General features: G+C 47.1%; 1 protein-coding gene across 1 annotated transcript in view; it reads right to left on the minus strand.

The window, feature by feature from the left end:
• The window catches only part of TYRO3 (TYRO3 protein tyrosine kinase), a 52,417-nt gene extending 36,241 nt beyond the window's left edge, over positions 1–16,176 (minus strand). The window contains 5 exon segments of the mRNA XM_038407043.2: positions 109–195; positions 3,551–3,721; positions 6,672–6,772; positions 11,088–11,271; positions 15,609–16,176. Coding sequence (XP_038262971.1) covers positions 109–195; positions 3,551–3,721; positions 6,672–6,772; positions 11,088–11,271; positions 15,609–15,702 — 637 coding nt within the window. The 5' untranslated portion in view covers positions 15,703–16,176.
• Positions 16,177–16,181: the final 5 nt, after the last annotated feature.

Here is a 16,181-nt window from a genome sequence, read left to right on the forward strand (position 1 = left end):
TTGTTTCATCTGCTGAGAGCTCCTCTCAGCTTGGTTCTCAGGCAGCTCAGCAACAGCTTCCCCCCCTCCTCCCCCACCCCCAATTCTTCTCCGTTGGGACTCTCTCACCTTTAATCCGAACAGTGGCTGTCCGAGAAGAAGACAGTCCCTTTACGTTGTGGGCTTCGCAGGAGAAAACCGTGCTCTGGTTAATACCTGGATATCAGCCAAGGCAAGACAAAGAAAGTAACACAAACTGCTGTACAGTCCAGCTTCAACCACAATCATGGTTACGTCTGACATCCAGCTCGTACTATACGTGCAACTGGGGGCAAAGCTGGGGGCCAACCAAAAGCAGGTGGATTTTAGTGTAATTAATGTGTCAATTGCTCATTATAAAAAGGGAGAGGAATGTGGCACTGTAGGAGCCCATATCAGCACTTTGCAGCACAACAAAGGAGAGAGGGGGGCCTTGGGAAGAAGGAGATCAAAACACTAGGCTGGCAGCTCTCTCGTCATGGTTGCCATCTCATTATTGTTAACCTTGGCCTTCTTCCCCACCCTGTCCCTCCTACTGGTTGGGAGCTCTTTGGGGCAAGGACCATGCCTGGAACAATGTGGCCCTGATCTTCATTAGGACCCTGGGGCACTATCACAATCCAAATAATAATCAGCTTTCAGGCTAGGGTAGAGTAGGGAGGAATCCAGTTTGGGCCATGAGTAAACAGAGTTTTGTACTGTCAGTTTAGGCCTAATTGTCCCTTGCCTTACACCATAGGTAGCCATTAACCCCAGTGCAAAATGAGGACAAAGTGCACGTAAAATGCTACTAAATCAGAATGGAGTCATTTTACACCCCTTTGCACTGGGGTAAATGACTACACCAGGTGCAGGGCAAGGGAGGATTAGGCCCTTTGTCTCCAGTGACTATTTGTCCACATCTCAAAGCCAAAATATAATGCAGTTCTATTGGCAAGCTTCTCAGGGGAAGCCCGGGATTGATGCTTACAGATTAATCAGGATTGAGAGGCATTGGCAAAGCTGCCTGGAGAAGTGCATCCAGCACTTGCCCTTGCTACACATGGCCCTAGCATGCTTTACAGGTTCTGTTCGAGCAAGGTCAATGACTACTGCAGCAGCTGTGTGTGCAAGTTAGGATGGAGATGCATCTCAAAGCTGTGTGGAGTAGCTTGCATGGTGCCTGCCCTTGCTGTGCTTGACTCATCTTCACAGGGACTGAAACTGACAGGTATTGAAAAGGAGGAGGGATGGCAAAGGAGGCAGAGAGGAAAGGAGAGACTACAATGAGTGATAGAGAGAATGACACATTTTAATACCTTCCCCTGATCCCACCAAACCACAGCAAAAGACATTCCAGCTGGCAACAAAGCAGGCACTGTTATTGTTGTTATTATTTGGATCGCAGCAGCAGCACCCAAAACATGGCAGGCAATTTCCCAACACAAAGGGAAACACAGTCCCTGCCCAGAAGATTGTGAACCAAGCTCCCATCACACTCTGTCCAACAATCCTTTCCCTGTTCAATCGGGGGCCGATTGTTGACTTTGATTTCAAGACATTTGCTTTTTAGTTATGGCTTTATTATTATTTTCCTTAGTGATTTGATGCTTGTATTGGCAGAAGAAAGTATGTCCTCCTGCCTCTCCAGACCTGCTGTTTTGACATGTCTGGGAATGCTGACCACTGGTATCAGCACACACAGCTTCTGTTTCAAAGGCAAGAGCCAACAGGCAAAGGCCAGAGGACTCTGGGGAGTTAAATTCTGTAAGTAACCGCTAGTTGGGTTTCAAGTCAAGAGGATTATTTTTTTAAGCCTCCTCATGGTTAAAAAAAAAAAAAAAAGATATTGAATAATTCCCAGACTGCTCAGTACTTTGGAGTGGAGCATGCTCTGCCTGGCAGGGGGAGCTGTGTCCCAAGGGTGAGAGCAGATGCTAGTTATCTCCACTGAGACTCTCCACAAGGACAGAAGATGCGGGATCTCCACTCTTAACAACCTCGTTCCAGCTTAACTCAGAACAATGCTGCCCTAAACCAGGAAAAGCTGGCCTCTTGGTGCATGTGTGTCTGGGGGGAGGAGGGGTGAACGAGGCCACCTGTGATGAATGAATGCACCAAGAATGCAGCTGGAGACTGCTCCACCCTTGGTGTTCTGAGGACTAGACAGCCTTCTGCTGCGGCCCCAAGTTGCTTTTCCTAAGAGATTAAAGCTCTGTGAGGTGTCATGAGATTGGGATAGTGGTGTAGAGAGACTGTTTCCTTAGCCTCTCTCCCTTCCTGATGGTCTGCCACTCACTCCTGCTTCCATTCCGACTGGCAGATTATACCATCCAGGAGAATTTACATTTCCTTCTCAGAGCAGCACAAAACAGCAACCCAAGAGAGGGCACAGCAGAGAAACCCATCATAAATTGCAGCCCTTATTTTGATTTGCAAATAAGTTAGGCACTATGGAAAGGTTAATATGACTGGCAGTGTGGATAGCCCAAGGCATGCTCAATGGCATACAGAACCAAATTAATCCCTAGTGCAACTGCATTGGTTTGAATGGATTTCACCAGGGATCAATTTGGTGCATAGAACCTTTTGTCCATAAGGTGTTCATTCAAATCTGGCCCAGGGCTGCACTGATCACACAGTGTTACTCTCTGATGGCTGGCTGGTGCGCAATGTGAAGAGTGGATAGCTGTAGTCCAGTTCCTAGTGACAGATGTTCTTTTCTCTGTTGGACCCCCTTATGGGCCATCTCAGCAGAGAGGCCAAACCTCCCTTTCACCCTAGAGTTTTTCCCTCCAGCTCAGAGCTCATGCACACTAATGAGGAGGCCTGCTGTATGGTGGTCCCCACTGGACCTGTTCTGGGGCCAACTGAGGACTCTGGTCTCCAAGGCTGTCAGTCTGCCACCTTCAGCAGCAATCAATTCACTCCACATTTTCCCAACAATTCAACTGGGTGACAACGGTTAATTGGGCAGGTGTTCAGCATGCCTGGAATAGAGGGGAGCCTGCAGCCTGGTTGCAGGCATGACAGGGGGTGGGACAGTGTCCAGCATGGCTACACGGGAGTGGGGGATGAGCAGCGTCAGGCATGGCTGTGGGGGGAAGAGGGTGACACGATATGTCCAGCAGGGCTGTAGGGGGGTGGGCACTGGCTGGAAGCATCTGGATTCATAAGACAAATATTACAAGCAGAATAATCTAATTAAACCAAGCACACCCCCAAGAGGTGAAGCTACACTAGAAGCCTCCAACATGTCATTTTCCAGGAGCATGTGGGCAGCCACACCACTCCAAGCGCTGCAGGACTTGTGCCTTGTATTCCTATGGAAGATGTCCTAGGGAACAATTACCCCTTTGGGACCTATGCCATATACTGGATACGCGTTTGTCCTAATCCCCAGCTTTTAGCATCACAGCGTGGCCAAGACCCAGTCTCCTATTACACGGGTCTCAGGTGTCGCTGCAGGCCTTGTCACATGGCAGCAAAAGAGCTCTCGTCTCCTCTTCCCCCTGCCCTCCTTGCGTGACATTAATCTTGGAGGCAGACTTACCTGACACATTTAGGATGGAGGGGGAGATGTCCGGAAGCCCCACTCTGGAGTCTCCCATCCACCAGACAATTGTTACTGGCTCAGGAGGGCCAATGGCAGCACAGGCCATGTGGAATGGGGCATTAGGGGATACAGACAAATCTTCCGGCTCCACAGTAAAGTAGGGCACACCTAGAAAGGCAAACACGAAGGTGGAGTAGTAGGAGAGTTTCCCTCTGTCTCCACCAGGACATTCCCACTTTCTTCCATTAACACTAATACCTAGTGCTTATAGAGAACTCAGAGCCTTCCACAAACAGCCAGGGTTACATCTTCAACAGCAGCTCAGGGCATTAAGGCCTCCATCTCTCACTGAAAGTCAGTAGGACCTGAGTACCTGTTCCCTGAGAGGTTTTTGAAAGTCACCCTGTGACCGAATTCATGCCCTATATACCACTATAATAATCTCTGGCCAAAATGTGCCTTGGGAGGTATTGTTTGAAAACTAATTACTCACTGGTAAATAATTTCATGGTGAAATGTATGTAGTGACATTATGTGCAAAGCTAAGAAATCTCCCGTGTATGATGAAAAAGGCACATGTTCAACCTCCTGTAGCTCTGGTAGAACTGGTCAGGCAGGCCTGTCTTAAACAAAGGGATGTGCCTTTACCTCAATTTGCATATAAGCTGTAAAGAGAGTCCTCAAAGAGTGAGAAGGGGAAGAAGACAAAGAAAATCTGCATTTCAGCATACATCGGTGAAAAGAAACAGCATGAAGCCCCCTTCCTCCCTCAGGCTCCATGTCTCCTTGCTCTCAGCCGGAAAGAACTTTAAATAGAAGTCACGCTCAGGAAAATGTTTTCAAAGGATGACTGAGCTATAAAAATAAGTTGCAAAACCACCCCAAATTCTCTCTCCCTACCCACCTCTGTCTGTTCACCTAAGACGACAAGAGAAGCAGCTGTTGGACTTTGAGAGCAGATCCTGGCTTGAGAGTTTGGTCAGCAATGTACTGAAAACATGGGGGAAAAGCTTCACCTTGAACCAAGTCAAGTTTGTGACATTTAGAAAGCATTTTATCTTTATTTTTCTTGCAGCCATGGCTGACTTTAATGCCTCATTACTTGTATTCACTTAAAACCTCTCTCTTTATAATTAACTAAACTTGTTTTATTCTTTAATTAAACTAATCCAGTGTTGTGGATTGTTTGGGTAACGCCATTTAAGGCAGCAGATTGTTGTATGTTAATCCCCTTACGGGGCAACGGACCTAATATATCTGGACTGCCCAGGAGTGGGCTGGACAGTGCAGAATACACATTTCTGGGGGACGATCTGGGACGGAGACTGTGTTGGTATCCCCCTGCAAGTAGTAACCAAGGCTGCTGAAAGCCAGAGTGTGGCTGGTGTTTGCTGACAGGCTGCTGGATCAGAGCTGTGGCTATACACAGACACACAGGGTGTGACCTGCATGATGTTTGTGAGAAGCCCAGGTTGGAAGCTAGAGCAGCAAAGCATTGTGAGGCACCCCTGGTTGCAGGGCAAGGCTGACACAGGCCCTCCATTGGTCTGGATTGCACCCTGGAATGTCATACCCACCCAAAATAATTAAGCCTCAACACAACCTTCTGAGGTGGCTTTTAATGACAATGTTAGCCCCATTTTACAGATAGGGAAACTGAGGCCCAGAGATCCTATGGCCAACATATCTGGATGCATCCAGTGAAATGTTTTATATATATAAAAGGTGCCTGGCCTAGGTTCTAGGTTCCTTTGCCATACATTAAAAATTCAATTCCATAAGAATGCTGAAACAACAGCCACACTCAACCACAAACCAGAAAAGAATTAGCCAAAGATTAAATTGTTACAGTTCAGGGCAACTACGGGCAATAAAATTTCTGCCTGAATATAGCCTATGAGATTTGGTCTTAGATTTTAGATAAATAAATGCATATGAAGTCATTCAAGTTCACCTGGGCTAGATAATTCTAATAACCTATATTTGTGTAGCATTTTCTCCTGAAGGATGCCAAACCTCACCAAAACTGTATATATGGGGATCACACACTCACCACTCTACTGCAACCACCTCTGGAGCGAAACATGGTAGCCTTTGTGAACCAGCAACACTATACAATTGGGGATATTTTTATCTATAACATTTTTTCTCCAATTGAAGCTGTAGAAGAAATGTTACATTGACAAAACACTGGAATTGAGTCAGGACAGATAGCAGGAAGAACACCCTATTCTTATGAAGACCGCTATGAAAGCTTTAATGACTATGAATGACTAGGACCCTGGCTTCAAATTTCCATCCAAAACACAACACCCCCAGCAGCACAATGCCCCCTAGGACTATGCAGGGACACTCATTCAGCTCTGGCCTAGAGACATGAGTACCACCTACTAAACCAACAGTACAACTTCTTGGTGGAAGCTGGTTGTTCTTGCAGATCTCCTGTTCAAATACTAAGCAGCCTTAATGCTTGAGACCTAATATGATCATAGCCTAAGGAGGTATGGCTACAGACTATACGGCACCACCTATCCACTCTGGCTTGGGTAACTATTAAACAAACGTGTAGAAGCTTTACATTTACCAGGCCAGATTGCTGTGCAAAGTGCACCAAAGATTATACACTTAACTTGAGTAAACTCTGCTATAGTTCAAAAAACTTCCGTTCGAAGCAACACTGATCATGGAAATTCTAAAAGAAAGTGCTTCTCATGAAACTAAGAGAATGGTACTAAAACTATGGTCTGTGAATAAGCAACGGTCCGTGGAGCTCTTCCTGATGACCTGCAGAATGAGCCATTTGAAGACCCAAGAAATGCGGGATGAGGAGGTTGGAGGGGACATTTGTCCATGAGATGATCCTTCACTTATTTCCTGGTCTGAGGAATTAAAAACTGAGAACCCGTGAACTAATACACACTCTTGCAGTGCAGCTGCCGCCACTATCACTTCCTACTCCTGTGCCTTAATTAGTTCACTGTGGTACTTTACAGTTCCTACTACTGTCCCCAGCTGTGAAAAGACTGGAGAGCCTGGCACAATCTCCTCTGACCACTTCTACAAGTGTGATCCCAACATGAGAGAGCCCTAAAGGGACGCTAGCACTCCTCCTCCTCACCTTCCACTATGAGCCACACTTGTTGCGATTCTTCCTTCTTCCCTTTGTTCTCAATCTGGCACCAGTACTTCCCAGAATCTGTCCGCTCAACGGATTTCAAACTGAAAAGAGTGAAAAAACATATTGATATTTTACATGTATGAAGCAACTTTCATCCCAGAGAATCCTAAAGCATTAGGAAAACTAGATACACACACAACACCACTGATATGTAGCCACCTCTGGGAAAGAGGGCAGTAGCTAACCAGCAGAAAGCATGCGGCACAACAGTGGATAGAGAACAGAGATTCACAGAAGTAGGACTTGACCCAAAGTAAGGTGTTGGGGGATTTTTAATACCCACACAGAGCAGAGAGGCCCTCATCTGAAATATCTACAAAAAGGAAATAACATGGCACTTTATATTTTCAAGATAGGTGAATTAAGGGTCTAACTAGATTGGATTCTGAACTTGTGAGTCCAAAGAGTCTATTTGAACTACTAAATCATCCCTAGCCAGCAGCTCCAATTCACATATCTGCTGAGAATGCAAATGCTGTGCTTTCGTTAGGGACAGGACTGATTGCACAAACCCTCACACAATGACTGATGGGTCAGAATTGGCACTCCTTCACTCTGCCCCTACTTAGCATTGTTCTTATCCGAGGAACGCTTCTAGCTAACTGATCTGTTCATACTACAAACCACCAGGGGCCAGATCCTTGACTAGTGTTTTCAGTGAAGCCCATGCTGATTTACTCCAGCTGAGGATCTGACCCTGAGAGCCCAAGTCTGGTCTGACTCACTCAGGTGCAGCTCCCATTGACTTCCAAGAGAAGTGACCCATGCAAGTGAAGGCAGAACTGGGGCCTAAGTGGTATCAGAGTTTTAGACCTCGAGGGGGAAATTCTGCCCCCAGTTATAGGGAAGAATTTGCTCCAGGAGTTGAGGCTTCAGGGTCTCAGGTACCAAAAACGGCAGAGAATGTGAGAGTGCCCTTTGATTATCCAAATGCAAAATGCACCCTTGTGATGTTGCAGCCATGCATCTGCTGCCATGCAGGGACCCCGAGCAGATCTGATGCTCCCTTTTTTATGCCAACAGTTGGTCTTGGTGATGGGGTGAATGTGCAGGGTGGAAGAGAGGAAGGGGAGAGTGCTTGCTGAAATGCACAAAATGCTCCCACTACAGCCTGATTTTCAGAGCTGTACCTTCAGATGAAACCAGCTGTCCTGCCCGTCCAGCCGCATGTTCTGAAACACAGTGACTGTAGGAGAAAGTCATAAAACAGTGGGTGGTTGAAATGATCACTTTAGGAGAAAGAAGAAAACAGAAAAAGAAAATGGCCATATCTAGATCCAGCATCCAGACTCAGCTCTGATGCTGTGGAGCTACTGTCAGTGGAGGAGTATGAGGAGTGAGAAAGGGCTATGGAGATCAGACCAGGAGAACGAGGGAGTGTGGAGAGATAAAAAAGTCCTTAATCTGGGGACAGGGACTATAATGGAGATGATATATGATGCAGTGCTGCAGAGTGGATTACTGCACACAGATTTTTCCTATCAGAGGAAGGTTTATTGCAGCCTGTTCATCTATAATCAAGTCTCATGCTTCGAAGTTTCAGACAGTTCACTGCGGGGGTCAGGAAGAGTTCCCTTCCCCCAATGCACAACTGGCTAGATGTATTCTGTTTGGGGGATTTTTAGCATCAGAGATTGACCATAGTTGAAGATGGGACACTGAACGGGGTGGATGACTGCCGTGAAGTGGTACAGAGAATCCTGTGTCTAGATGCCTGGCTGGAGGGGTCTTGCTCAGATGCTCAGGGTCAGACTGATTGCCAGGTTTGGGTCAGGAAGGAATTTTCCCCTAGATCAGATTAATTGGGACTTTGGGGTTTTTGTTTTGCTGTCCTCTGCAGCATGATGCATGGTTCACTTCCTGGGATCATCTGGGCATATCCTACCTTATCACTTCCCTTCCATTACAGGGCATTGGTGGCACCTTGGTCTCTCCTGTTCTCTGCTTGTGGCACACAGCAGCTTAGTCTCCTGAGAACTGAAATGCTTTAGCCTATTGGGCTCACTCAATATAGGGGCAACTGAGTGAAATGTGATGGCCTGTGTTATACAAGAAATCAGACTAGATGATCTACTGGTCCCTTTTGTATTAATCCATGAAATCCCAGGGACTCGTCTAGGGTTCCCAACCCTCCTGGTTTCACTGTGAGTCTCCCGGAATCGGGCTCTATCTCCCGGAGGCTACTGAAGCCAAACTGGGAGATTTTAGGCCACTAAAAGTCCGGCCTCAAGCGCTGACTCCACAGCTCCCATTGGCTGGCAACTGTGGCCAATGGGAGCTGCGGGGGCAGTGCCTGCAGGCAGGGTCAGCATGTGCAGCCCCCCTGCCCTAGAGGCCGCAGGGATGTGCTGGCTGTTTCTGGGAGTGGTGTGGGGCCAGGGCAGGTAGGGAATCTGCCTTAGTCATACGGCGCTGCCAACTGGGAGCCGCCTGAGGTAAGCGCTGCCCAGCCGGAGCCTGCACCCCTCACCCCCTCCTGCACCCCAACCCCCTGCCCCAGCCCTGAGCCCCCTCCAACACCCAAACTTCCAGCCTGCACCCCGTAACCTCTCCCCACCTCCAACCACTGCCCCAGCCCTGAGCCTCCTCAAGCCCACACCCCGATCTCCCTCCCACAACCCGCACCCCCTCCTGCACTCCAATCCCCTACCCCAGGCCTCTCCTGCACCCAAACTTCCTCCTAGAGCCTGCACCCTGCACACCCTCCCGCATCACAACCCCCTGCCCCAGGCTCAGCCTGGAGCCACCTCCCACACTTGGAACCCCTCAGCCCCAGCCCATAGCCCGCACCCCCTCCTGTATCCCACCCCCTGTCCCAGCCCAGTGAAAGTGAGTGAGGGTGGGGGAGAACACGCGACAGAAGGAGGGGGGATGGAGTAAGTGGGACAGGGCCTCAGAGAAGGGGCGGGACCTTGGGGCAGAGGCAGGGTAAGGGTGTTTGGGTTTGTGTGATTAGCCAGTTGGCAACCCTATTAGTAACAGGTATTAAACCCCAAGATATGCTAATCCAAAGGAGGCGAGGAGACCTGTGTTCGCGAATGGGTGATCCTAGACTGAGCCTGGCAGTTCCAAGTACATTCTCTCTCAGAGCGTGCTGTTGGTACCAAGCTCCCTTTATGCAGGGAGAGAGAGGAGTCTGAGATGGAGCGGTGGGCCCTTGCTTAACCCACTGCTACCCCCGGGATGCACGAGAGGCCACCTCCTGCTGAAGAAAAGGTATAAATGGCTGGCCCTACAGGCAGCTTTTTGGACCTCTAACAATAGCAGGCCTGATATAAATGCTGGAGTAAATATGCTGGAATGACTAAGGGATGGTGTGCATGACAAATCCTCCTCTCCAAACAGGATTGAAATGTGGTCCCAAGAGTCTAATTTTAACTAGGACACCTCACCATTTTAGTCAGAGAGAGGGAGAGGAAGAGAATTAATGATTGTGAGAGAGAGAACTTATTTATCCAGGTCAGAATGTAAGCTTCCAGCTGCACTGCAGAGCTCATTAGAACAAACAAGGGGAAAGCATCCTACCTTGGAGCTTTTTGCTTTGTTCATTTTCCAGTGCTGGTAAAGGAGCTGGACTGAGAGCCCCCTACTGATTATCTGGATACAGCATGGACAGAAGCAGCAAAAGCTTCCCCTGACCACCCTGGCAATGATCCATAGCTCTGGCCTAGAAGGACCCCCAGGAAGAATCTGATGGGGTAATTCAGTCTCCAGGTCTATTCAGTCCTCTGCTGAGACTTGCAGCAAGGCTACCAACTGTGGTGGTGAAGAACTATTTACTGGTAACTGGGCTGTGACCACTGAAGAGACTTCAGATAGCAATGACCCTTAGACACAACTGACTGAGGTTGGATTTGAACTGGAGATTTAAAGTGAGATGCTCTGCTCCCACTTAATAATCATTTGAAACATTCTGTACCCAAGATATCACTCAGGTGTGCATACAACACAGACTGGGAGAAAAGTTTTAAATTTCTTTTTAAAGGGAGTGGACAGAAATATGGCTAAATATCTCTTCACAATTTCAGCATAGATTCCACAGGACTGGTTGGTGTAAAGAACTGCTAATAGGATAAGCAATACCTTTCACCTCTTGGCCACCTGTCTATCACTCATAGGCATTTCCAAAGCACCCATCACCACAGTATCTAGGAGCCTTGTCAGATTCCCCCAGCTACAATCCAACCCTTCCTTAGTGACTTAAACACAGTGCATCAAATTCCACTCTCAGTCATGCCCAGGCAAGGTACAAAGGTACAATCACATGGTGGTCAGTGGGGTTCCACTGAGGTAACTGACAGCAGAATTTGACCCAGTAGATTCCATAATAGTCTATCTCCTCCACAGTTGTTGTACCTGAGGAAACCGATCCAGTGTTCTTCATCTACTGGAATGTACACCTGATCTACACTCTGCACCACCGCTCCATCCTTGATCCACAAAATCTCTGGGTCCTCCATTCCCTCGAGGCTGCAATTTAGTTTCACCGGCTGACCCTGGGACACCTTTAATTTGATTGGAGATCCTGTCAATTTCATACCTAAAAAAAAAAATTATATATATATATATACACTCCTCCTCCCCAGCCCCAAAAGAAGTGGGGGTTGGAGTACAGCAAATTAATCTAGGTTGGTGGTCTGTAAGGACATACAGTATAAGACACACTGCACAGTTTTCTAACTGCCTCGCCAGAGCGTTATTATGTTTGTTTCATGATGATAAGATGAGAACACTGACATTCCAATTACTTGAAAATGGCAGAGGCTTAATCTATACAGGGCTTCTTCAAAGCCAGTGCCAATTTGGACAACAGCAGGATGAGCTTCCACACAGCAGCACCCAGCTACAGCTAGATAGGAATGCCGTATGCTTCTTCACAGCAGTGCACTGATAGTGGTGATGTCTGTGTTCCCTCAGAATGGTATCATGCTGCCCCTCTCACTTTTCAGCTGCTATGGTATGTTCCTATACTACTACTAAGTCATCACTTCTGTTCAACTGTACGCATTTGTAAAGAACTGGGATTTTAGACTCAATCACAGCAGGTTACTCAGTGTACACTGTTCCAATGCATTACAAAAGCTCCAATGCAATTTATAAACCCAGTGAAAGTAAAGCATACTTTAAAGGATTCCTATCAGAGGAAAAAAACTGTTTCCAGAACACATTTTTCCATAGTATGTGGTGGGAGAATACTTCAGCCAGCCACTGTGTATCTCCAGAACAGAGACAAATGGCCTAATTTAGATCTCTTACATCAGTGTAAATCTAGAATAACTCTGCTGAAATCAGTGGAGTTGCTGTGACTAACATTGGTGTAAAAGTGACCAGCATTTGGCCCAAAGCGCAGTTGCGTGTGGGTGGGAAGCACTCCCCTCAATGAGAAGTGAATGTGTGGAATATGTCACCTTGTAAAAACACAGAAACCAACTGGATAAGTACATTTTTAAAAGATAGGCATGTATATGAGGAATGAGGGGAGAAAAGACGACCTTGGATAAAGCAGAAAGATGGAAGACAAAGGTAAAGTATCCAGTCCTGCTGGGGAAAGTAGCCTTTTCCTTTCCATTAGCACAGGGACTCGCAGACTAAAACAGACCAATGGTTCAGTCTAGTCTGATATCCTACCTCTGTTAGTGGCCTATACCAGATCCTTCAGAGAAAGTTAACCTGTCCATCACTATGTTGCCCTTGACCAGCCATGCAGAATTATGACCCTAGCTCTGCTCACATGCGGTCAGTTCTATCACCAGATGACATTCCAGCCCACCACACCCTGACAGAAAAACACTGTGAAGCCAAGATTGCCTTAATTAAGCATGCAGCCAGACTGTTCTCAAACTTTTTCACAGCCTGAATTGCATTTGAATATAGAAATAGTCTGGTACCCCATTTCCTGTTTGCCATTACATGGCATCCCCTCGGTAACAGTGGCAAATGCTTCCATGGCATAGTGATATCAAAAAAATATTTTGTGTATTTTCAGCTGTGTTTTAGCAACTGTAAATAAAGATGAAGAGCTGTTAATTTAGCAAATTTACTAAGAGCACTGAAACTAATAAAGTGATCATTTAATTTTAGATGCAGCAATGCTTTGGTTGGGCAAAGGAATTAATCACCTAACTAAGTGAGGATGATCTAACCTCAGATTACTTAATGTGAAAGTGGCATAAATTATACATCCTAGTGTGTCCCAGAAAGCATCCTCCTTCTCACCATGCATAATATTGAAACAGAGCATTAAAATTTCACAATACATCCATCTGTTTTATATAAACCTAATGTAGCCAGATATCCAAATGCACACACAAATTGGCAGACACTCTTCCATAATAGGTATCTTACTGAAACAGCAAATGACTTAGCTTGCTACAGTCTGCTTTGCCGAAAGGGTTAATCACAATGTACACAACAAGATATCTGGAAGGCCTTTAAAGGTTTCAGTTCCCAGCCAAACTGATTATGCAAGAAATTAAAGGACAGTGCTAACTATACTCTATTTGGCTATTTTCAACAGCACTTCTGTGTAATCCACAAGTAGAGCTGAACTAAAAGGAAAGGGAAAACAACATGGGGATTTTTAACAGATATACATTTCTGTCATCCATAAGATGCAGTTTAGCTGCAGCACCTTTTTCTGAAGAGAAGGGAAGGGAATGGTGCACACAGGTTGGCTTGGGTCTTTTGTACATTTGAGAAGTTAAGATTAATGTTTATTTTCCAGTAGTCCTCCGCCTTCTCTCCCACTCCCCATTTTTACCTCATTACATTTTTTACTAAGTGCAGGAAATAAAAACTAGCTATTTTTTCCCCCAAAATGTGATCACTGTAGAAGTAAAGATTCATAACTGATTAGAAAATGAAATCATATTAACTTCGTACTGCCCATCAGACTGAATTGACAACAAATGAGTGCGCCAGTTGTCTCTGTGCACAGTGTATTTTACTTGTTAGTTTATCATCATCTCTGTACCATTTGATTACTACTGACAGAAGTTTTTTGAAGTTGTTTTTGGAGTGGAGGGAGAAACAGATAACTGCAGACTTTTACCTACTAAGGCAAAAAGACCTTCCATTCCTTTGATACCTGAGGTCCCCAATCTAGCAATCAAAATCTACAAGGCAAACCCTTGAAACCAACAGTGCTCCACCCATGTGGATCTAAATGTAGGATTGAGACCTAAATTCCCAGTGAAGTCAATAGGAAACGTGTATGTGGAAGGATTAGGCTATAAAATCAAATCTTTGTATGTCTACTGTAGATGAAACTAGGAAAATGTAGGCTAGAAGGAAAACAAACAAAAGCTATATAGAAATGGATTATCACCTGGCCTTCCTATATAGCAATCTGAGCTCTGCAAATACAGGAACAATACATTTGCAAACATTCCCACTGACTCACTTAACTGGTATTCAGGACTCTATTTATTTGCCACCATCCAGGTCTTATTCACAGGAATATTCACAGCAAGCATAAGGTTCATAAATACGAGTATTGAATCAGTATTCCCATGAGCATTTGCACTAGAAGTGCTCTCTTCACCATTTTGGAAAGCTCTCGTTATTAGTCACACATAGGCAAACATTGGTGGATAATTCACAAAGAGAAAGGGGACGTCTTTATGTTTTTAAAGCTTATGGACAAGACTTTCAAATATGGATGCCTAAAGTTAGGCTCCTTAATCCATAGAAACATGGGGCTGGAAGGGATCTCAAGAGGTTATCTAGTCCACCACCAAACACACTGAGGCTGGATTATGTATACTTAGACCCTCCCCAAATATAGGCACATAAATAAGCAATCTTCACAATTTCAAAAGAGCTGAGCGATCAGCAGGTCCCATTGAAGTCAACCTCCGCTACAAAGGAAATCATGTGTGGGAGAAAGAAAACTTGGGCGCCATATTTTCAAATGTAGGTGCCTACTGCGGCTCCTCAACCCACATTTAGGCACAGATGGCCTGATCCATAAATGGTCTCATTGTCAGAGGCATTCAAGCATCACTTTTGAAAATTAGGGCACTTGTTTAGGTGCCTAAATATGGATTGAGGAGCCTCACATTAAGCACCCTTTATGGCCAAGTCATCCCATCAGGGGACAGAAATATTACCATGCCAGTTGGGTGACCAATCACATGGTGCAAAGAGCAAATAGTGCATCCCAACCAGTTCCAGAAGGTATACGCTAAACATTGTTCACAAAAGCTGTCATGCCGTTGAAAACAGCAACTAAGTTTGTCAAAATCAAGACCTGTCTATGGGCAATTGGGCAACAATAAAAAAGAAGCTACGTTTAAAAAAAAAATAGTTTGCGGAAAACAATTCCTGCAGAGTAACTCCCAATCATAGATCGCGCAGGTAGACCACAGCCCTCCAAAATGCTAATAGTCACCTTCCCTCTCCTCCCCCATAAAATATAGTGTTCTCCAGCGGAGTGGAGCTTGTCTCAGCTCCAGCTGATTAGGAAGTAGGTGAGGATCTGAGCAATACACTCAAGACTAGAAGGACTCCGTCAAGTGCAGTGTGTAGGTCTTGAAAGGGAGCCCTCCCCCCGGGGGGAGCCCCTCTCCCGCGCGCAGTCCAGACCCAGGAGTGGAGTTTGTGCAGCGTCAGCAGGAGCTTTACACACGCCGCGGGGGGGGGGGGGGGAGCGGACCCAGCGCTCCGGCTCGGTACGAAGCCGACGATCAGGGCAAAAGCCAACAGCCGCTGGCTGGGCGCCAGGTTCAGGAACAAGGCAGCAGCCGGGAACGCCGGGCCGAACCTTTCCACGTTACCCGTCGGAAGATCAGCCCCTTTCAGAGCCGGCCAGGGTCGGCGCTCAGCCTCCAGCCCGGGCGAGCGGCAATTCTCCCCCCTGCGCCCCTGCAGCCTTACCTGCTTCAGCAGCGGCGTCCCGGAGCGCCCGAGCCCAGAGTCCCAGCAGCAGCAACAGGAGCCCCGGGATCCCCATGCTCTGCTTCATCTCCATCTCTCCCGCATCTTCATCGTCAGCTGCCTCCCCCCCAGCTCCACGCTGGCGGCGGCTTCTTGCTCCGAGAGCAGGAGGAGGAAGGGAACCCTCCCTCCCCAAAGCGGTGCCCTTTCCCAAGAAGCTCCCAGGGGAGGCTGCAGTGCAAACTTCTCACGCCGCTTCCCCCGGGCTCGCTCAGCGGGAGCGGGCCCTGCTGCTGCTGCCCCGCGCCAGCCCGGGGAGGAGGCGTGCGTAGGGGAAGTTTCAGGAAGCCCCCAAACTCCCGATCGCTTTTTCCTCCCTCCTCCCAGAGCGGGTCGCTCTACACGAGGGGGAGTGCAAGGCAGGGCGGTCTCCCTCTGCTGGCCTCGGGCTGCATGGAGTCCCCGCAGCCGCGGCTGCTTCTCTCGCTCTGGCCACCGTCTGCTGCTGCTGCTGCTGCTAATTCCTTCGGCTCTTCTTATTCCTCTTCTTCCTCCTCTTCCTCCAGGAAATGG

Source organism: Dermochelys coriacea, chromosome 6 (genome assembly GCF_009764565.3).
Source record: "Dermochelys coriacea isolate rDerCor1 chromosome 6, rDerCor1.pri.v4, whole genome shotgun sequence".
Taxonomy (NCBI): Eukaryota; Metazoa; Chordata; order Testudines; family Dermochelyidae; genus Dermochelys; species Dermochelys coriacea.